This window comes from Eleutherodactylus coqui, chromosome 1 (assembly GCF_035609145.1).
Source record: "Eleutherodactylus coqui strain aEleCoq1 chromosome 1, aEleCoq1.hap1, whole genome shotgun sequence".
In the NCBI taxonomy this organism is placed as follows: Eukaryota; Metazoa; Chordata; class Amphibia; order Anura; family Eleutherodactylidae; genus Eleutherodactylus; species Eleutherodactylus coqui.
This window is the reverse complement of record NC_089837.1, coordinates 104,418,760-104,442,104: the sequence shown is the minus strand read 5'-3', so window position 1 is coordinate 104,442,104 and position 23,345 is coordinate 104,418,760. Positions and strand designations below refer to the sequence as shown.

Here is a 23,345-nt window from a genome sequence, read left to right as displayed (position 1 = left end):
TTCACTGTGCGGAGTAAATAATATGTTACTTTAATAGACCGGACTTTTAGGGATGCAGCGATATGAAATATGTGTGGGTTTTTTATTTAGTTTTTTTTTTAATTAATACATTTGCAAAAGGTTTAAAAAAAAAAAAAAGTTTTTAATAATTTGCTAAACGTTGTTTTTTTGTTTTTGTTTTTTTTTAATTCCCTTTTTTTAAGTCCCCACAGGGGACATAAAATTGCGATGGTTTGATCACTCCTGCAGTATGATGCAATACCATAGTATTACATTATACCACGATCTTATCATGCCAAAGACCTGGCTTGATAGGCAATTTGCAGTGAGAGCCCTGGGAGCTTTCAAAAGGCCCTGGCTGCCATGGCAACTGAACAGGACCCTGCAATCTGATCGCGGGGAACAGTTTGAGACCCCCAAACTTCGATCGGGGCATTTAAATGCTGCTGTCAGAATTGGCGACATTTAGGAGGGTCAACAGTCGCAATCAGTGGGAGTGCTGATCACAGTTGTTGCAGGCAGGTGTCAGCTGTAAGAAACTGCCGGCACCTGCATTGTATGGAGCAGGATCGGCTTCATGATGTAACTAAGTCATGGAGTGTTAGGCTGGGTTCACACGGGGCGTATTCCCGCCGGAAATCCCGCGGTTTGGCCGCAGCAAAAAACGCGAGATTTCCGCCGGGAGACCCGCGGCGGCTTTGAAGCGGCCCGGCCACTTGCTTTTCCGTTGCGGACGGCGCTCCCATAGAGGAGAGCGCGGCCGCGACGGAAAGAAAAGATAAACAGACATGCTGCATAATCTGAAACCGAGGCTGTCGCAGCCGCGGTTCCAGCCTGACTTACCGCAGCGGATTGGCCGTCCCGTGTGGACGAGATTTCTCAAAACCGCGGCAAATCCGCCCCGTGTTAACCCAGCCTTAAGGGGTTAAACACAGTATAGGGAGAAAGTTGTCAATTGTCAGGGATGTGGGTTAGCCCTCATGAATAATAACACTGTGTCTGACTGCAGAGCAGTCCTAAACTGAGTTTATGAAAACTATAGTACCTTCACAAGTGACCTAATACTGGAGCCTGAATGTCAGTTTATCCTGCCTTCAGATGGGACAATATGAGCCTGGTAACAGATTCCCTTTTAATGCCTAAAGTGACTTCCTCCTTAAAGAGTTTTTGTCTTGTCCTCTTCACACAGGGTTTTAACCAAGAGGATCTAGATGGTGAAAAGCCAGCAGCTCTCAAGCTCTCAGCAAATGAAGAGGAAGATTCAGACTCTGACATGGATATGAAATCCGGAAAAATGTAAGAATTTTTTTATTATTATTCGAAGATAACTTTGCAAGTTAGTCATTTATCTTCGATGAAGGGTACATATTCTTCAAAATGTTGGGCTGCCTTTAGTGAGCCTACACTTACAGCAGGTGAGTGCCCTATATGGCACAGCAGGTGCAACAAGTTTTTAAAGGGAACCTGTCATGTCCTGTGAGCCCCATATACTAAAGTTATGGGCTGCTAAGTCCGGGGGTATGTATGTTTTTTATATATACTACCTGCCTCGCTGTCTGTCCATAAAGCAGCAGCTTGATGCATTGAGTGGACTACTTCTCTGCACATGCAGTGAGCCAACTCCTTGCACCAAACAATGGTTTATAGACACAGCAAGTAAAGGGGAGCATAAAAATAGCACCCCAGGCTTTGCGGTGCCTCTCCCATGAATCCAAAACTTTAGTTTATGGGGCATGACAGGTTTCCTATAAGGATATTCTGTTTACTGGCTGCTCACAAGAAATATAGGCTTCCTTTCTACTCAATGTTGGCATACTTCCATTTATTAAATAAACTCTCTCATAACAATTTAGAAAGGTAAATGGAACTTATTGTCTGGAGATGTTAGTCAATAGACAAAGGATGGGGTTTGGGTAGGTATTTCTATTTGGCAAAATTTTCACGACAAACTTCCTTTTAAGGCTACTTGCCAACGTGTTTTTTTGTTTTGTTTGTTTTTTACAGCGATGCGAGGCTTTTTCATTCAGAAACTCCTTGCATCCCTTCTGTGGAATTGTGATCCACACGTGTCAAAGGATAACAAGTGTTTCCAATTTATTTTAATGGAAAACCTCACACGGCATATGAGTGCCATGCAATGTCTTTAAGGCCTCCTGCCCACGGTCATGGCGGACTCTGCCAGCGGAATATCGCAGCGGAGGCCGACGCAGTGCCCCACAAAGACCCCATACTCGCCTCTCCGGATCCGCCATGCAAGTCCCGTCTGGCGCAGCGCATGACGTGCCAGCGGTGGGCAGTGACGCATAATCACGTGATACTTTGCTGTGCTCACAGCGGAAGTATCGCATGACGGACGGCTTCCACCGACCACAATGGAAGCCGGACGTGCGTTTTTCTGCAGCAATTAGAACATGCCTCAATTTTTTTTTATTTTTTTTCACGCTGCAGAATTCCGCGGTAGAATTTTGCAGCGTGAACATTGAGCTATTAGGTACCTAATAGCTGCAGGACTACGCCGCATGAAACGCAGCAGAAATCCGCCTGTGGGAATTAAGCCTTAAGGTTCCATTGAAAACAATGGGCGAGGCAATAGGACATGCAGTGTTTTTTTTGTTTTTTTTTTTCAATCTTTAAGCATCACTGCGAGGGGGAAAAAAATCGCTCACGTGAAGAAGTCCATTCAAAAGAATGGAGTTCATATTTGTGCATCTTGCAACATACAAAACTTGCGAGATTCTCGCCTGTGTGAATAAGCCCTAAGAGAGTGGTTCAGATAAGTTTTACTAGGCAATTGCTCTTAACACAAAAGAGTTTGTGGAGCAGTTCCACTGGATTTGTGTTTGCCGCTTCATCATTTTCATCAGGGTTATATCCCCACAGTGTTAGATGTTGTTTCTATTTAACTAATTGTTGAATTGCACCATCATCTTGGATTGTTACCTGGTCTGGGACTTTGAAAACAAAGTTCAGAAAGTTTACTACTTCTAATATTTTATTTCCATTGGGCTATAGAGTGAATCATAAGTACTATTAAGTACTACACACACTTTTCTGACATTACCTCTAATAGTCTTATTCAGGTTTTTATGTTGGCAATACTAAATCATCTTTTCCAGGCATCTTATTTAGATATTACAACAGTGTGTTAAAAAAAAAATGCTTGGTTTGCTGTGATCTGTGCTTATACTGTACACTTTTGGCTTTCGCCAACATTTCTTTTTTGCTTGCCTAGTTTAGCATCCTAACCTATTCAGAGACCAATTACACATTTTTCTTAAAATTTGAAAATTACTAAACGAAATGTAGGTGTTCAAAGACTGCACATTTCTTCTATTTGTTTTTTCCAGGATGGATTTCAAGTCTGACTTTGAGATTATGTTAGAGAGGAAGAAGAGCTTGAGCGGTAAGAGGCGGAGGAATCGGGATGGTGGCACTTTCATAAGTGATGCGGATGATGTAGTGAATGCTATGATAATAAAAATGAATGAAGCGGCAGAGGTAAGTTTTGTTAATGTTTTCTTTATTCTACCTTTAGATTGGTGTGTTGTGCTGTTGCTTGAGTGAGGAGGCATCTGCATATAGTAGCATTGAAATTAAGCAACCATACATGAAAATGTGAAATAGTATGGCTCTGTATATTACCTGATATTCTGTTGCTTATATAGGGCTAATATATTTCACAATGTTGTATACAGATTTTTTTTCACCATTTAATTTCCCTATCACTCTTGCCTTGCAAACACTGGAAAACCTACAAACTCCATCTACTTGTTGCCACTGGGGAGATTTCAAACAACTACTGCAGGACAACAGTAATTGTCCCTGATCCTGCCAAATAATACAGCCTCTGAGCAGCTGGGTGTGAGTAGGAGTGATAGATGAACTGTAAACGTGGCTGCAGCCAAGCTCCTGATGTATTTAAAGTCTATGCACACTTTTGCACTTTTTTTTTTGTTTGGTTTTTTAATCCGTCTATTTTTGTAAATAAAGCTTTTTGTTTTTTTTTATTTTGTTTGGATCATCAGAAAGCCTAAAAGGTGTTACTAAAAAAAAATCTTTTTTTTTTTCTTCTGTTTTGTAGGAAGATAGAAATCTCAACTCTAACAAGAAGCCAGCACTGAAGAAGTTAACACTGCTCCCTACTGTAGTGATGCATCTAAAAAAGTAAGAGCTGTATACATCAAGCAGCCTGTTATACTGCTATAGGGAAAATATTAAATCTGTAATGATTCTGTCCCCTCAACAGCTGAAGCGCTTTTGCTTGTGAACACACAGATGATAAAGCTTTCAAATCTTTCCTGTATAATCCTAAAAGTATGAAAGTTATTAATGTGTACCTCTCTACAACAGACAGGATTTGAAAGAGACCTTTATTGACAGCGGAGTCATGTCTGCCATAAAAGAATGGCTTTCTCCTCTTCCTGACCGCAGCTTGCCTGCACTTAAGATCCGAGAGGAACTGCTTAAGATACTTCAAGAGGTAAGACTTCTCCAGCGTGCTGAACTCTTTCTACGAGGAAATGTCTCCTGCTCCATGTTTAAGTATAACAATTGTATTTTCTCATCTGTTATCATTGGGGGACACAGCAAAGACCTTGGGTATAGCTTCTGCCACTAGGAGGCGACACTAAGCATAAAAAGTGTTAACTCCTCCCACTAGCTATACCCCTCCTGCAGCATCGTGCTAGCTTAGTTTTTTGCTTAGTGTCCAGGAGGCAGGACCATCTCTCCTATTGAGACTATTTTTTTTCATCTTATTTTTCATCTTTTTCTCCGGAAGGCCAGGGCATAACGGGGAGGCAGGACTCTCCCCGTTAACCCACCGAGGGCGGCGAACAGAGGTGATATGCAGCCCTCTGTTGTCTGCCGGGCCCCCTCAGAAGAAAAGGAGGCACACTCAGCCACCAAACTGAGTGTGACCCGCCAGCCATAGAGCCCCCCTTACTTATGGTCCGGCATCCACTGCCCCATCAAAGGCAGGCGATGGTGGGGAGAAGCTCTGCTGGAGCCCGGGAGACCACCCTACCTCAGGAAGGAGGTAAGTATGTGGGATTATTTTGTTAGTCCGCCGCCGTGCGGACCAAAGTGCGCGTTCCAAGGGCTCTGGCGGCCTTTTTTTGCGCAGTCTGCGTCCGCTGAAACTTTGTTTTTTGCACGAACCGCGCCGCACTGGTAGTAGTGTTAGCCGCCCCCCCATAGCTTGTTTGTGCTCGCCCGCGGCTTGGTGTGCCGCCCGCGAATTATTTTGTGCGGCCGTAACCGCCCGTGAATTGTCTTGCGCGGAGGTAGCCTTCTGCGGCTTGTGTGAGCAGCGCTAGCCTGCCGCGGCCCGTGTGTGCCGCCCGGCCTTGGTGCAGCCGCCCGCGGCCTTTGTGTGCCGCCCGCCGCTTGTTTGTGCCGCCTGTGAATTGTCTTGCGTGGCGCCAACCTCCCGCGGCTTGTGTGCGGGGCGCTAGCCTCCTGTGGCCCGTGTGTGCCGCCCGGCCTTGGTGGCCGCCCGCGGCCTTCGGATGCCGCCCGCCGCTTGTTGTGCGGCTGTGGCCGCCCCGCCGCTTGTTTATGCGCGCGGCTACAGCCACTTGTGTTCTCGGCGGCAACCGACCGCGGCCCGTGTCTGCGTTGGCGGCCGGCCGCGCCCAGTGTGCGGTGGCATTGGCTTTTGTTCTCGGCGGTGACCGGCCGCGACCCGTGTGCGCCGCCCGGCCCTGGTGCAGCCGATCGTGGCTCGTGTGTACGTGGCATGGGGGCACAATGGGGCCGGATCATGCTGTGCCACTCGCTGGAGTAGCGCGCGGTCATTTTTACTGCCGCTGGTGACTGGGTTGTGCTCAGCCACCATGCGGCTCAGCCATTATGGCGGCAGCGCAAGGGTTGTTTTCCCGCCGCGCTGCCCCCTCCTCTTTCAGTATAGTGCGCGCTCGATCTTGCGCAGCTTGGGACGTCGCCCCAGCGCCGCTATAATAGCAGCGCCGCAACTTTCAAATCCCCCGCCGGCGGCTTGGACCGCACCACGTGTTGCGCGCGGTCACATGACCTTGAGCCCTCCTCTCCTTGCCAGCTGGTTTGGCGCCCTGCGGACATCGCAGTAGGGAACACGGGTACCAGACGCTGCGGCCGTGCGTCTTGTGACTTTTCTCTCCTGCTGCGCTGCCCTTGAGAGGAATGGCAGTCTTGACTTGCCATTCTGTTTTCTGCCCACCCCAAAAAAAAAAAAACAAAACAGCGCTATCGTATATTGCAATGTTGCATGCCCCCGGCATCAGCGCTTCCAGGTCCTCTAGCACAGCCTCCATATATTGCCGCCATACGGCATCTGCTGCTGAGCGATTTATAGGTGCCTTCGCGCGGTGCGGTCATGGTTTTTAGCGGCTGTGCGGGACTATATTTTGCTGAGCAGATGGCACGATAGGTCGGGAGGAACCGCGTGTTTGACGCCGGTAGGCTGATGCAGGGCCGCCAGCCGGTTCCTAGGTGTAATTCACCGCAATGCAGCTTGCATAGCTAGCCACATACAGCTGTCGTATGACCCCCCCCCCCCCCCCCCATGGGCTGGTGTATCTGGCTACGGGCGGCCTGCTTCGCCGGTAGGCCGCGGTTGCTCATGGCTATGCTGACCTCTCCACAGCTAATGGTCAGCATTACGGCGGGCCTGCCGACTTCCATAGAACTTTCCATTGAAAAGGAGTACCCACTCAGGGAGCCTCGGGATTCATCACTTCTAATGTTTACTCCGGACCGGGTTGAGCCTTGCCTGTTAGTAGCTCCCCTGCTGTTCCCCCGCAGCCAGTGTTCCGCAGTGTCTGTATCCAGGATGACACGCGGACGGGGCCGGCCAGAGTCACATACCAAGTGCGCTCTCGCTACATCATGAGATTCATCCACCCGAGATGATCTCCTTTTACGGACTAAGTGCGCGAACTCTTACCAGCACTACTCTGGCCTTACTGATTGCTCCCCATGTCTACCAAGCATCGGGTTGAATCCTGGCCTGTTGATGATACCCCGCAGTTCCTGCAGCCAGTCATACCACAAGGTCCGCATCTATGAGGAAACGCGGAGAGGTGCAGACCAGAGCCACATACCGAAGTGGGCTCTCGCTATATACGAGAATTCATCCAGCGGAGAATATCTCACCTTACTGACTACAGTAGGTGATCTCTTGTCAGTACTTGCAGGGAGTCCTCCGGACTCATCGCTCCCCATATGTGCCCCGCACCAGGTTGAGCCTTGTCTGTCGGTAGCTCCTCTGCTATCCCACCTGCATTTCCCTGCAGGCAGACGTACCGCAGTTTCCGTGTCCGGGACGACACAATGACAGGGGCGGCCGGAGCCACATACTATGTTCCAGCCGGAGTATAGCCCATATTTCGGATGACAGGCTTTAAGCTGCTTGTTGGCAGTTCTCCAGGCTTGCTGAGATCGGTGGCCCTTCCGTGCCTGAAGGGACAAATACACTGGTCAGGAGCTCCCCTTCGGTAGCTACCTGTTGCCCCCACTGCACCAGGCGGACAGGGGCCGGTCAATCCTGACACAGACCATACACGCTCATCGCTGCAGTACGAGACTACATCCAGCAGTGCATATCTTGTTTTGTTGGGCAATGTTACTCGAACTGATTGTCAGTTGCACTCCGGCCTTTATGGCATGCCGGACGGGGTTGAGCCTGGTCTAACGGCTAGCTACCCTGTTACCCCTCCTGCAGTTACCTGCAGGCTGCTTACTGCAGAGTCCGAGGTCAGTGGACGGGCCAGGTAGAACACGTATGGGGTGGCATCCCGCTATGACACGAGACTTGCACTCACTAGTAGAAGTCGCTCTACGAATGATATTGTCAGACTGCCTGTGGGTCTTTCTCTAGCCTTGCCGAGACCGGTGGTACCTTCCAGAAGGAATGAGTACTATCACAGGAGCTCCGCGAATATGTCGCGCATCAGCTTCACCGCGCAGCGGGTGAGATCATGCATGGACCCTACCCTAGCTCCCCTGGGATGACCACCTGCAGCTCCCGGCACGCAACTTTAGGGCCATCTACGATATTAGTACCATGTGCTCTCCCGCCACAGCAGAGAGTGACGTGCAGCCAGAGAGCATCTCGCTTTACACACATTCCGGACTTGGAGGTACCTAGTGGCTTTGCTGGGTACCAACTCCGACATTCAGCTAAGGCAGTGTTTCTCAACTCCAGTCCTCAGGGACCACCAACAGGTCATGTTTTCAGGATCTCCTATAGTAAGAACACCTGTGGCAATGTGTGAGGCACCGACAATAATTACATCAGCTGTGTAACACTGAGGAAATCCTGAAAACATGACCTGTTGGGGGGGTCCTGAGGACTGGAGTTGAGAAACACTGAGCTAAGGGGCTATGGATATGTCTATGTGCCAGGCTGAACCACCGTAAGCACGCTCCCTCTCGGGCGGTCTCAGAACTACACGAGATATTGCGCGTTCTAGGAATCTGGACTGCTAGTTCTATCAGCCGTGCCCACATGGACATGGGTAGCTCAGGTCGTCTGGATTACAGGCAGGATACCGTTTGTGATTGAGCCTCCGGTGGAACCTGATGGGGAAAAGGCAACGTTTTTCTGTAGATGGGGTAGAGAGAGTGTATCCGTAGAGGTACTCTGTAATTCAGAGCAGTCCCTAATTGCGGATCAGGTGTGGGGCGCTGATACTCAGAAAGAAAAAAAAAAAGTTCATCCGATTGCCTTGCGAGACTAATCGTATAGGGAAGTTAACGGGTGCAACGGAGTTAGGGCGGACGGAGTCAGACGTTCGCTGTGATCCTCCTGCATTGTTCTCTCTGCATAATGATTGCGGGAGACCGACTTATACTGTTGAAAAATTCTTAGGGTTGGTCACTCCCTACCGCTGATGTTTCCTCAAGGGACCAGCGAGAGTCCTGTAACGGCGTACCCTTGCAGCCCTGCTGTGCAGCTAGCCCTTTCGTGCGTAGGGCATTCGGTCGGTTGCAAGAAGTTCCAGTACAGGGCCAGCCCTAGTTGACTATCCAGTCAGTCGCCACTTCAGAGGATAGACTTCTTCGGAAGCCCATGGGGGCATGTAGAAGATGGACGCGGTGGGCATTGCCTCAGGATCGCGGGGCGGAAGGATCTCTTGAGGTCAAACAGCCAACGTCACGGACGGGGGTCGTCTGGATACACTGCATCAGAGTCATGCTGCTCTTCAGCTATGCGGCCGGGGGCCCAGAATGAGTCCGGTAGATCTAGATTCCACCCACATTCTGGGGGTGGTCAGCTGCATATGCGACTTCTCCAAAAGATCGACCGGGGAACTCCCAGCCGCAAGCCTCCCAGCCTTGGGCAACACGAGGAAGAGGTTGTGAATCGCAACAAGTGGTTTCCTCAGTGGTGTCCGAAATCCACCCGCTTCCTCCCTCACGACAGAACGATGAAGGTGATATTGACAAGCCTGAAGGTAAAGGGAAGCTCATGTCTCCACAGATGTCTCTTGGATGACTATTTTGTACTGAAGGTTGTCATCAGGAGACGGTCGTTATCGACCGGTTGTATATTCTCCCGCTGCGGGTATCAGGACCCACTTCAGTGAAGTACCCAATCAACACCATTCTCGGTAGTGCCTCATCCCGAGGAACGCTCCGGTGACAAGTGGGCCAGCTTTGACTACGCAAAAGTATCTCTCTCGGGTAACATTCTTCAGACGCTGGCTCGCTGCTAGTAATGCAGGCAGCTCCAAGTGGTTGCATGCCTTTCCAGGGTGGACTCCTTACACCGGCTTGTCATGTGCAGGATAACTATGCCAGGGAAGTTATATTCTCAGGTCATGTTATGGCTCATATTACTCGGCCGGCAGGTGCCTCTTCAGGAGCTCCTTGTCAGGAGCCCCCTTTTTTCTTCCAAGAGAATGGATGGGACCGTTACTCGGGCCCCTTTATGCTCGATCTCTGAGCACGCGGGATGCCTAGGCATCCATTAATGCTAGTCGCAGTTAAAGAGCTGATTACGCTGCTTCACACATGCGACTTCTTATATTTTCCCGCCCCCTTGGGTACTGCTCTAGAACGTCCCAAGGTCTTTGCTGTGTCCCCCAATGATAACAGATGAGAAAACTAGATTTTGTAAGAACTTACCGTAAAATCTCTTTCTCATCTTGTTCATTGGGGGACACAGCACCCACCCAGTCTGGTATTAGGACCGTCACGTATGCTCCTTGTTTGGAGAGTCTTCGGTGCTGTCGCACACTGTGTCGGAATGAGTTACAGTGCGTGAGTATTGTGGTTTATTATCTATATGTTGTATCCTACCGGCTGCTCCTACTGCTTGCATACAAACTGAGCTAGCACGATGCTGCAGGAGGGGTATAGCTAGTGGGAGGAGTTAACACTTTTTATGCTTAGTGTCGCCTCCTAGTGGCAGAAGCTATACCCAAGGTCTTTGGGTCCCCCAATGAACAAGATGAGAAAGAGATTTTACGGTAAGTTCTTACAAAATCTAGTTATTTTTTTTTCCTATTTGTAACAGTTGTGTTTTTTTTTTTGTTTTTTTTCCCCCTCTCTCTAGCTGCCCAGTGTCAGTCAGGAGACATTAAAGCATAGTGGCATTGGCAGAGCTGTTATGTACCTGTACAAACACCCTAAAGAGTCAAGACCGAACAAGGATATTGCTGGCAAACTTATAAGTATGTGTATTTGTCTCATGTCACTATTTCTTAGTGACTTTTTAAGTACTTGTGTGTCCAAAAAGACAGAAAAGTGTAATCGGAAGTATACAACCTCTTTCAGGTTAGCCAGTAGACGTCTATCTCCTATAAATTTCCTTTTTTCTTTTTTTTTCTTTTTTTTTTTTTTAACCTACATATTATAAAAACGATTTTTCTGGCTAACCTGGTACAACATAGATGTTGTTGGAAATGAAAACAAGCTGGGAGAAGTAGCCTAGGAAACTAAATGAGTTCAGTGTACCAAGAAAGGCAACAAGCTACAATAAAGACCCAGGCTTTCGCTCACAAATTGTAAAATGATAGTTGTTTTTTTGTTTTTTTGTTTTTTTTTTATCAGTTTTGTGAAATTAACTGGATTTTTCTTGACTCTGTATTTTAGTCCCTAAAGGGGACTTAAAGATGTGATCGATCGCTTGGGTAGTACACTGCATAACTTGTGTAGCATGTTGTACTAAGCCTATGACATTAGTCTATTAGACTCTGCCGGAGGTGGGGGTCTAATAGGCTGAGCTGAATGGCAGACATGGAGGCCTTTGTATTTTTGGACATACAAGTACCTTGTAATCACACTGCAGGGTGCCAATGGGTAAGAGCTCCCTCCTCCTGTCATCTGCTTACGTGCTGCAATGGCTATTAATTGTGGCATTTAAGGGGTTAAACTGCCAGGATCTAAGGTTTCTCTGCTGCGGGCAGTTAGAGCGGCAGCCTGGCTGTCAATAGTCAGCCAAGCCACCACCTTAAAAAGATGTATGTGCATGTTTAAAACCCCAAAAGTGAGGTCACTAAAAAGATGTATTTGTTGTCCCTTTGGGGTTAATAAGTATATCTAGGAATATGAAGAAGAAATAAGATTAAAGGCCTATTCCAAAACTTTTACTATTAATGACCTATTCTCATAATGTTATTCCCCGTGTACACACACAGCTGTTTATTCCGAAAAGTTAAAAAAAAAACGTCTTTACCGTCTACCTAACAACAAGCAGTTCTTGCTCTGTCAGACCCAGCCTGCCATTCATTTGCATCACCAGTATGTTACACCTTAAGGGCGCCCACCCACTGGCGTTTGCGATTTTCGTGCGTGAAAAACGCAGCGTTTTCCGCTCGTTTTTCGCGCCTTTTCCGTTAATTTCCATTGACATTCATGGGTGCATTAAGAGAAAAATAAGGACACCTATGCAACTGACAGTTCCTATGTTAAAAATTGCAACGGACCGAAAAAAAAAAAATGCCAGTGGACAGGAACACATTCAATACTAATTGCTCTTGAGAAAAAACGCAAAGGAAAAAAAATCGCCAGTGGGTGGGCGCCCTAAGGGAAATGTATGACCCTCTGGAGATTTCCAGACTATTACAGCTCATCCTGAGACATTTTGTAAACCAGACAAGCAGCAGATGTAACACCCCGTGTCTCACTTTACCATAATCTTTGCATTGTTTAGTAAAGAGTAACTTTTATGAAGTGTGTGTTTCAAATTTACATAGCCACAACTAAACTGCATGATTCTAATACTTGCAGATGAATGGTCACGGCCTATTTTTGGATTGACCTCCAACTACAAGGGAATGACAAGAGAAGAGCGAGAACAAAGGGATCTGGAACAGATGCCTCAGCGGAGAAGGCTGAGCAGGTATGTTCTATAGTTGCAAGAAAAAGGGAACACTATGAAACTATCTGGATTTCTCCATTTTCAGTAATAAAATGTCAGATTGATAAATTCTGATTTATAGACAAACGCAGTCTCTAACTAGACTATTAACCCTTTCCAATCCAATGTCGGGCCTGCCCCGACATCATAATTTTCCTCCACAGCTCCGATGTCGGGGCAGGCCCGACACTGCAGTGCAGGAGTGCTTCTGCACCCGATCGTCAGACACATCGGGTGCAGATACACTTCTGCACTGAACCTCATTGGGGACTCAATTAGCGCTATGTAATGCACGGAGAATCCGGCCGGCGATCATGTGACCGCCGGTGTCACCAGACCTCCAGTGGTCACATGCACGCCGAGCCGGGAGCCTGCACCGTGGGGGGGGGGGCCTGCTTACCTGTCCGACGGCTTCCGCATTCTCCCTTCTGTCTCCCGGATCATGTGACTGCTGGGTGCCACCTGACCTCAGCGGTCACATGATCGCAGAGTCAGGAGGCAGAAGGGGGAATGCGGAAGACGCCGGACAGGTAAGCAGGCCCCCCCTCCCCACGGTGCAGTGAACACCTGCACCCTCCTGAACTCTGTCAGTTCAGGAGGGTGCAGGGAAATGTATTTTTTTTCTCATTCATTCTCACCAGCTCCAATTTATTTGGAGCTAGGGAGAATGGCTGAGAAAAAATAATTGTATTGGAAAGTGTTAAAACGTACAGTGTGAAGAAGTATGTGAACCTCTATTAAGGACTTTAACGTGAAATTGACAAAGTAATTAAGAAGTTAAAATCGTAAGTGTGGGTTATACAGGTGCTTTATCTAATTAACCCCTTAGAGACCAGTTTATTTTGTGCTTTAAGAACCAATGATTTTCATAATCACATTGCCCTCAGAAGAAAAGGAGGAACGTCGCAGAAACGAAGGCCCTCTTTTTAACCCCTTCCCACTCCAGGGCGTAAGTCTACGTCCTGGCAGCGGGGTACTTCCCGCAACAGGGGGTAAACTTACGTTCTGGGGATAGCGCGAGATCACTCATGATCTCGCGCTATCCCGCAGCGGGAGTCGGCTGTCAGTCATAGCCGGCCTCCCGCTGCAACAGCGGGGGTGCATCGGAGATTAATTTATGGCTTTACTTTTTCTCCCTGCTATGTGGATGTATACTCGGTGTACCTAATAAAATCCATGAGCAGTCCAATGATTTGTGTGGTGTTTGTGTATTTATGATTGTAACATGAATAAAAATCAATCAGACCACATTTTCTCAGTAATCCATGCAGAAATCTAGTTAGTTGCAAAGGGGTCACTTAACTTTTCCTTCACCTGTATTTCAAGTGATCTGAATGTGCAGATCTGTAAAATGGAAGAATGGAAATCTATGTATTTACTTGAAACCTACACAATTGTGATCTAGCACTTCTATAAATATCTGCACTGTTTTAAAGGTAAACATTAATTACTTTTCTTGATTACTGTTCTTTATGAAATATGTGGGTTTATTTCTTTAAGCAAATTTATATAACACTGTCACATGCAGTTGAATTATTTTTTTTTCACTTAGCTGCAGTTGTGTACAGTGAAAATATATAATATATGCTTTCTTTATTTTACCCTTTTTTTTTTTTTTTTTTCTTAGCTCGGCAGGTCAGACACCACGCCGGGACCTAGAAAAAGTTTTGACTGGAGAAGAGAAGTAAGTGCTTTATTGGATCCCTATCTGTTTCAATATGAAATGCTAACATTAACCGTTCAGCAGACCAAAGCTTTTATACATTATCCCTTTGACTGTCAACAAATTTGCTGTTGCTCCACTGTTCATTAATTTGTTGTATATGTGTGCAAAGTATTTTTGTGTTGCACAAAGATAGAAAATATGTGATTTATTGAAGTATTTTGTAATCCTACTGGTAGTTACAATTATACTTTTTTGTTTAGGGCATTACGTCCAGGCGACCCTGGTTTTTGTGCTCGAGCTAGAGTTCCTCTGCCCTCTAACAAGGATTATGTTGTCCGTCCAAAATGGAATGTGGAGATGGAATCTTCCAGGGTAAGTTGTTCGATTAGTTACCAAGTATATTTGGTGACTTCTACAGTAGCCAAATTGTTATATTTACTTTGATCCCTGTTTGTGAATTTCTTCTCTTTTTAGCGGAATGCTTTTCTTATTTACCTTTTCTTTTCTACTCTTCTTTGCTCCTTGTTTGTTTTTCCTTCTTTCCTCCCCTTCAATACCATCACATGATTTGATTCAGGTTGGAGGTCCTCCTAAAAGCTTAACTCGTTTGGAAAAGCACAAAAGGCGATTTGCAGAACAGAGAAGGCTCACAAAAACAATTAGTGCCGTCAAATTCAGCATAGAGGGCAACCGAATGCCTTTGTGATATTTATTCATTTTTGTGAGGTATCCTCATTTACCACTACCCCAGTGTGAAGACAACAAGTGTGTTCTGCATGCACTGTTGTTTGCTCCTCTAACTTTTCTACGGCTAACAGTTGCACTAAGATGATGCTTGATTTGAGAATCCAAAATACGCAAAGAGATACTTTTACTGCATTGTCCATAAATTGCAGATTTTTTCACTAATTATATTTATCCCCTCTCTAGTAATCCCGAAATCTCTGCACCCAGACTGGAGCAGCGGTGGGCATGCAAGACCACTGTTCCACTCCCTTCTGTGTTACAGATCTAGGGATTGCTGGGGTCCCAGCAGTCGGACCCACGGCGATCTGACACTTATTCACTATCCGGTGGATAGGGAATAAACATCATGGTGGGAAAACACCTTTAAACAAAAAAAATACTAATGGCATCCATCCCCTTACACCATGACTGTTAGTATATGTAAAACAGCAACTGATATAAGCTGCTAGTCATCCGAAGATGAAACCATCTGTTACTTTGATTCCCTCTGCAAACATATGGCCCACTTATCATGGGTAAGAGAATCAGATGAGTGGAGCTGTTTTCTTGGATATGATGAGGAAAAAAGAAAATTAAATTTTGACCAGATTTAGGATAAACTACATCTGAATTCCCCGTCTTGTTCCTTTTTTCAATGCATATATTGAATAAATAAAATGAAAATAAATCTTATTTGTATAGTGCCAACTTTTTCCACAGTGCTTTCAAGTAATTTATTAACCCCGCTACCGCCAAGCTTAGTACTCATTTTACCGAGTTCGGAAGGATGGAAGGCTGAGTCGACCTTGAGCCGGCTACCTGAACCATGTGAGGTTTGAACTCGCAAACCTTCAGAATTAGGCTGAGCAAATCTTAGTGTGTCGATGATTAATGTACCTAGGAGGAGATTGGCACATATTTTCCCTGGCAAATTCAGAATGTATGCATTTCTTTCAGAGGTTTGCAGAAAGTTCTGCAGACTTGCAAATGACCCAGGATGATTTCACACGGGCGAGAAAATTGTACAAATATATTATTTTTTTTATTTTTTTGCAACATGCGTTCGTAAAAAAGCAATGATTTACAATGGTTTTTCTCCCATCAATGATATTTTCACTGATGCGATGTTGAGAGATTAAAAAAAATCGCAGCATGCCATTTTTTATTCTGCGATGTGTGATTTAAATTATTTTTTTATCTCCCATGTATCTCTATGGAGCCTGCGTTTTATCGCAGTGCTACAAACTTTTCTGTTGTGATTTTAACATGCGAAAATCAATAGAGCTTTCTAGTTAAAAAAAACTAGATTTTTAACGCAGACAGCAGCAATGCGATAGAAGATTCTTCTCTGTAAAAAAAAACGCTGATGCTCAAAAACCGCAGTAAACAAAGATGCAATTTTTACCGGGATTTTTCTCGCAGCAAAATCACAATCGCCCTTGTGAAACTAGCCTGAGTGTTTAATTGCAATCTCATAGCAGGGGTGATGTAGATACGTTGTATAATGTAAGTGGGAAACTGATATTTAAAGGTAGCCTTGTGTATTGTCTGCAGGACACTAATGGCAGTGGATATTGTAGCTTTGTCAAATATGTATACATAGCAGTTTGCTTCAGCAGCAATGATTTCTTGCATGTATGTGTTTGAGTTGTTTTTTTGTTTTGCTTTTTAGAGATGTTTTGTTTAAATTATGCGCTTCCTAACACCTTCTTGTTTATCCAGTTGTATTTGTTCATTTAAAAATGAATTTCCTTACTCTGCTTCAGGGAAGTGCAAAGAAAGGAGTGAGCCGATTGGACAAACAAATGAGGAAGTTCACAGATATCCGAAAGAAGAATCGCTTTGGCCATGCAGTTAAAATCAGCATAGAAGGAAATAAGATGCCTTTGTGACACGTTCCGCTCTTTTCTCCATGCCATTATTGGAACAGGGCTTTTAATGAACTTGTCCTGTTGGATTCACTGAATTGGACTCTAATGAGCCTTTTACAATAGTTTTAATGTGTTTTCTCCCTGGCCCTGTAAATGTGTTCTGTGCCCTGCAGGAGACAAGGTTTTCTTCTGGTTCCACTCTTCACACCTCTCTGGAAACCGACTCTGGTCCATATTTTTGGATCATATTTAATGCTGTTTGTACAGATGAATTAATTTCTCTTCGTACCTCAATGTCTGGATTTCGGACAATAAAATTCTATCTTGTTTTTTTTTTTTAATGCTGTTCTAAGCTTATGTTCTGATAGATTAAATTAGAAAATTTAGTACCGCTTTATAAGTAAATTATAGGTTGTGTGTAATACATACATAAATATATAGTTTATAGAATATATATATATATATATATATATATATATATATATATTTATTAGTGTTCTCCCACTTCTAGCTATCGCTTATCTATCCTTAGGATAGGTCATGCAATAGCAGATCACTGCTTGTGAAGTGAATGGGACTCAGCCTGCCATACTAGCTGGAGTCACTATACTATGTATGGAGCTGTCTGCTTCCACAGACAGACAGCTCTATATGTACAAATACCACCTCAAGGAAACTGCTGATGACTGAGCGTCATGAGCAGCAGGTTCCTGATGATTGGCCATTGATGACCTATCCTGAGCATAGGTAATCAATAGCTAGAAATGGGAGAATCCCTTTAATGAAATACTCCCAGAAATATTGCAGCTACCTTTCTTTTTGTAACTGTAATCGGGTAAATAGTAATGCAGTTAAAAAGAAAAAAATGCTGCTCACTTATTTCTGAGTTTTCTGCTTCCATTTACTACTTCTGATCCGTGCTCCTTGACTATCTGAATCCTACAGCGTATAAGAAATGCAAAGAGCCATTGATTTCTTGTACATCAGGCACTAGGATCTGCATAGTATGAGTGCCAGGTCAAAGGGGAGCGGAAGAAATAAATGGAGGCTAAAAATTTGCAGGCGCTTAGTGAGTTGTTGTTTGTTTTTTTTTAACCACATTACTGTTTCCATGAATACAATTGCAAGTGGTGGTCCTGGTGCTGGGAATGCTTCTAAGACAAAGACAGAAATCCATTATTTAATGAAGAGTGCCTTTTTATATATCCTCCAGTCTTTGGCAAGAAACTTGTGGACCTATGCAGATCATTAATATGCCTAAGGTCTAGCTATGTGGTATACTCCAGATTTTCAGCCCTCTTCATGGGACCATGTGTGGATTAAACAGTTTACTCTTTGAGATGTGTTCACGAAGCAGTATGGAGCTGTCTACCTAGGACAGAAGAAAGAATAAAAGAATCCAGGCAAAATTCTTTTATTCCAAAGTTTCTCCAGAGGAAAATATCGCTTCGAGCATTTGCTTCCAGACCCCATAGAAAGTAGAGTTGACTTATTTTTTTAAGAAGGACCTGGAGATCAGCAGTGGCAGCCTTTTAAGACTGGAGTTGGGAAAACTTGCCATGAAGAGTATTTGGTCCCCCTATTGGAGGAAAGGATCAGCCCAAAAGAAGAGAGGCTAACTCTTCGGAGTAGACATTTTGATTACTTTGATCCCTGCCATTAATCCTTATTCCCAGAGTAATAAGGTTAGGGACAGCAAGGCATCTATAATTCTAATTGCTCGGCTCTGGCGAAGAGGCTAAGGTTAACCTAGCTAAGGAAGCAGATAAAAGAATAAGAATTACAAAAAAAAAACCCTGAAAAGTGGCTGGCCTTTAAGGGGTTAAGCTGCCTTCTGCCATCTTCAAATATTTGGTGAATGTGCACAGGTTTTTAAAGAACTCCAGCAGAAGCACAACTTTCTATCACGCCACATGATTGTTTATCACACTCTGGCCCTCTGATAGATGGATATATCACACATTCCATTCCTGAAGTTAAGCCCGTTCCTGCTAATCAGATACCATCTTGATGATTTTTTTTTTTTAAGATTTCCCCGGCTTTTATCTTGGTCTACATTCACACGAGCTCTGTGCGTTGCAAGACGCATAAAACTCGCACAAATATGAACTCCATTCTTTTAAAAGGCATCATGCACATGAGTTATTCACAGAATAGAATCTAAAAATAATTCCTTTATTATATAATGATTAAAAACCAAGCACAACAAAGAGTGATTACTATGGCCACCGGTCCCTAGGTTCTAGAAAGATCCTCTGTATAAGACCACAGCCTAACTTACAAACGAGGCAACCCAAACAACATGGTAATGGCTTTATTACTCATGGTACTGAGATGCATGGTTGCCACACTTGTAATAAACAAAGTCACTTGTCAAATGCGAATGTGTTCACATATAGGATTATAATGGAACACTACTTGCACATGGACAATGTATTGATAATTCACAGTGAAGCAAAATCACTTTTCAAGAATGTGAACTTGGGCCTGCACCTAGATGTGGATAGGAGCACCAACCTCACATGGACAGTGTCCTACTAGTTAATAGCGGCACATTGCATACATACTGACCCTAGTCTAATGAAGATGCTGCATTACAAAGACCCTGGTATGATGGGAGAACTTCAAGTGGGTGCTTAGGTCTATTATTAGATTGATTTTGCGTTTTATATGTGCTTGTTTGTGTCCTATATAATGCCACAATTCTGGTCCAATTTGAGTGAAATTTTGCGTGTGTGTTCTGCAGCAGTAGGCAATGAATACTGGTGTAATTAGAAATTGAAAAGTCACCGACTTCCTCTAATTTTTATTGCCAATAGCAACCAATCACAGCTCAGCTTTTATTTCTTATACTGCTAAGTTAAAATAAAAGCTGCACTGTGATTGGTTGCTATGGGCAACACAGCTTTTTTTTTTTTTTTTTTTTTAAGACAGCTTTCATAACTGTGCGCTGCAGGGCTCATTTTTGTGCTCCCGTTTGTATATTCCAGGACCGCTAGTCATAAAATCGCCATGCAACACATGGGTATATTACCTATTGTCAGATAAATTACATAAGGAAGCAATCTGACACTCCTAAAGAAGCTCTAAAGGCCCATTTACACATAACGATTATCGCTCAAAATTTGTTCAAACGACCGAAAATGAGCCATAATCGTTATATGTAAACGCAGGCATTGTGCACTTTTCATCTGAACGATGATTTTAAGGTGAACTTAAAATCCATGATTCAGCCGCAGAGAACTTAAAGGGGTTGTCCCGCGAAAGCAAGTGGGTCTATACACTTCTGTATGGCCATATTAATGCACTTTGTAATGTACATTGTGCATTAATTATGAGCCATACAGAAGTTATAAGAAATTTTTCACTTACCTGTTCCGTTGCTAACGTCCTCGTTTCCATGGAGCCGTCTAATTTTCAGCGTCTAATCGCCAGATTAGACGCGCTTGCGCAGTCCGGGTCTTCTTCTTTTATGAATGGGGTCGCTCGTGCCGGAGAGCGGCTCCATGTAGCTCTGCCCCGTCACGTGCCGATTCCAGCCAATCAGGAGGCTGGAATCGGCAATGGACCGCACAGAAGCCCTGGGGTCCGCCGAGAGAGAAGATCCCGGCGGCCATCTTCAGCAGGTAAGTAAGAAGTCACCGGAGCGCGGGGATTCAGGTAAGCGCTGTCCGGTGTTCTTGTTTAACCCCTGCATCGGGGTTGTCTCGCGCCGAACGGGGGGGGGGGGCGGACATTAACACTTTATGCAAAAAGATCGCTAAAACTTTCTTTTTTTTTTCCAATCCTTTGAAAGATTCTTTGCATGTAAACGGGCTATAGCTATTTCTGGATAAGCTGGGTATTTCTAAGAACACCCAATCTGTTCTTAAATCAGCACTGTCAAGATCATAACGTTTTTAAGGTCAATTTAATAGACCTTAGAAAAGTCATAGAAATTATTATTTTGTTAATCAAACTGCCATGATAATGACAGAGAGGATTGTTAAATCGCCATGTTGTTTGGCAGAATGTCAGCGTGCAAATCTGTCTCAGGCTACACAGGTTTATATGCTCAAAAACCCGGCATCTGTTTGCATACGTGCGGCCTAAACCGACAATCTGGTTGAAAGTAACCTCCCCACTAGAGACGACCCAACAGCCCAGGTCACACCCCGCATATTCAGACCAGACACTGTGCACCTAGACTAACATGCCATGTTGGGAATGGGACCCGCCCATGTGATGCCCAGCGCATACAAGCAAAGAGATGCAATGCGCACATGGAAATTCCACCGCAGGGTAACCATATACACGGCGCTGATACTATGGCATTAATAGACTGCTATAAGATGCCCCTGCAGAGGATACGGTGCTGGAAGTGGGCATGAAAATACATGAATGCTGAGACCAAATAAGGGGATATGTCATAATCAGAGATTCCACCTAAATAAAGTTAAAATTGTACTTTCCAGTGACATTCATGATAAAACAGGAATGTCCTATGACCAGTATCTAATAGATAAAAGGGGCAAGAGAATGTGTCATTTAATCCTTGAGGGAGTGCTTTGGTTTTTTTCCCTCTCATAGCAATGCTAATGCAGCATGTCCTTTTTTTTTTTTTGCGGCCTTCAGAACGAATCTCCCATTGTTTTCAATGGGACAGTCAAACATATTGCAGGCCATGCGATGTGACGTTTCCCATTGAAATCAATGGGGAACAATAGCCGATCCTCTGACACGTGAAACAAGCTTCGGAGGATCGCAATTTCACTGAAGTGATGCAAGGCGTTTTTGCATAAAAACGCCTTGCATCCGAGGGTAAAGCGCACGTTGACAAGTGCGATTTCATGCTGGGTTTCTCGGCCTGATAACACGCTCACCTGTATGAATATAGCCTTACTCTATATTAAGTATCCCATGATAAACTCCCCATTCCCATGGACTCAAGAACAAAAACAAAAAAATTGTCGCCAAAGCCTGATTTATTCTGTTGCTCTGCAACAACCAGAAAGTATGTATATGGACGGGTTTTCACAGTCGGCCGATATACGCTTCCATCTAAGCAGTTCCCTCCCACTCACCGACTCTCTGCCTCTCTCCTCCAACCTGGCATTTGCAATGAGAGGGGGTGGGATGGGGGCGGAGCCAAGCTCTGCTCTGTGAGTCTGTGAGTGGGAGGGGAGGGCGAAACTGCTCAGATAGAAGCGTATATCGTGTGGCTGTGAAAAGGCCGGCCGATATACGCATGTGTAAATAAACTCTGAGCCTGACTTGTGTGCAATGGGGGTTGGGGATTAAGTCTAGCACAAGGAAAAAAATGGAGCACTTGCACTTCTATTTACATTTTCAAAAGATATGGGTGCTATGGGCAACTACTCAATGTTTTTTTTCCTGTCTTCTTTTGTACCAGTTTGAATAGATCCCCTTTGTGTGTTAATCCGTCTTTAGGCCCAATGACCACAGGTGGATTTGATTTGAGGAAACCACGTGGAAGATCTACAGTTCAAGCCGCCCATTGGATAGCATGGGTGTCTGCACTTCAATTTACACATGCGGATTTGTTTTCCGGATTCTGCATGCGGAAAACAAATCGCAGCATGCTCCATTTTAGTGCAGTTCCCACACAGACGGTTTCCATTGAAGTCAATGGAAGCAGTCCGATCAGCGGCCCGTCTGTAGTTGACACTGCAGACGGGCCGCGGATTCCGGGGGAAGAGCAAGAGATTTTAAAAATATATAAATCTGTACTACGAATGTGCGCTAGCTGGCACTTCCGCACACATCTGCAGTACAGAAGAACGAAGACACAGACATTTAAGCAAGGTCGCCGGCCGCAGCAGGGTCAGATTCCGCTGTGGGCATATGGAATCTGACCCGCCCGTGGACATGAGGCCTTAAGGCTGGTTTAAACAGGGAAGTGTCGGGCTAAGGATGACTGACACTCGTCCCAGCACATAATAACTCCCGTGCTCCTGCATGGGAGCTAGTATTGTTAGCTCACAGCAGGGAGGCTGCAGGAAGTTTCTCACCTCTTGCTCCCCTGCCTCTTTCCATTGCCATAACACAGCAGCCGTTCAGTACTGAACGGCCACTATTAATGCTGAACGAGGAGCGATTAGCTGATCGTCCATAGTTTATGCTGTATAAACAATGGACGATCAGCTGATCGTTCCTCGTTCAGTGTAAATAGCAGCCGTTCAGTACTAAACGGCCGATGTGTTATGCCAATGGAGAGGGACAGGGGAGCGAGAGAAATCTCCTGCAGCGTCGCCTCTGAGACCCAACGATACTAGTTCCTGTGCAGCAGCATGGGAGCTAGTATGTGCGAGGACAAGTGTCAGGCATCGTTTGCCGGACACTCGTCCCGTCTAAACCAGCCTTTAGGCTAACTTCACATATCCCCATATCGCTGCTCCCCACCATATGAAAAGCCCATAGGAGCGAGGAGTTTTCATGGCAAAACAGCCTCACCTGACCTCAGGGATGCAGGGATTCTACAGCACAGCTGTCACAGCCACAGCAGAGGATCGCAGAGTTTCTTCCACTGCCTTAATGGGCCACCGGCCCCATTAAGAATAATGGGCGCTTCAATGCGAGAGCTAGAACATGCCGTAATTTGTTTCCTGCATTGCAGTGCCATGCAGGAAAAAAAAAATTTAAAAAAATCGCACATATGTATGACCCCATTCAAAAGAATTTGGTTCATATTGCTGTGATATTTGTGTTTCTCATAATGCACAAATCTTGTGCAATT

General features: G+C 45.1%; 1 protein-coding gene across 1 annotated transcript in view; it reads left to right on the top strand.

Moving 5' to 3' along the window:
- Positions 1 to 16,950, top strand: part of IWS1 (interacts with SUPT6H, CTD assembly factor 1) — a 29,812-nt gene extending 12,862 nt beyond the window's left edge. Inside the window, exons 6-14 of the mRNA XM_066598659.1 lie at positions 1,190 to 1,296; positions 3,348 to 3,498; positions 4,082 to 4,164; positions 4,351 to 4,480; positions 10,541 to 10,658; positions 12,217 to 12,328; positions 13,974 to 14,030; positions 14,273 to 14,384; positions 16,505 to 16,950. Coding sequence (XP_066454756.1) covers positions 1,190 to 1,296; positions 3,348 to 3,498; positions 4,082 to 4,164; positions 4,351 to 4,480; positions 10,541 to 10,658; positions 12,217 to 12,328; positions 13,974 to 14,030; positions 14,273 to 14,384; positions 16,505 to 16,630 — 996 coding nt within the window. The 3' untranslated portion in view covers positions 16,631 to 16,950. The remainder of the gene's footprint in view (positions 1 to 1,189; positions 1,297 to 3,347; positions 3,499 to 4,081; positions 4,165 to 4,350; positions 4,481 to 10,540; positions 10,659 to 12,216; positions 12,329 to 13,973; positions 14,031 to 14,272; positions 14,385 to 16,504) is intronic.
- Positions 16,951 to 23,345: the final 6,395 nt, after the last annotated feature.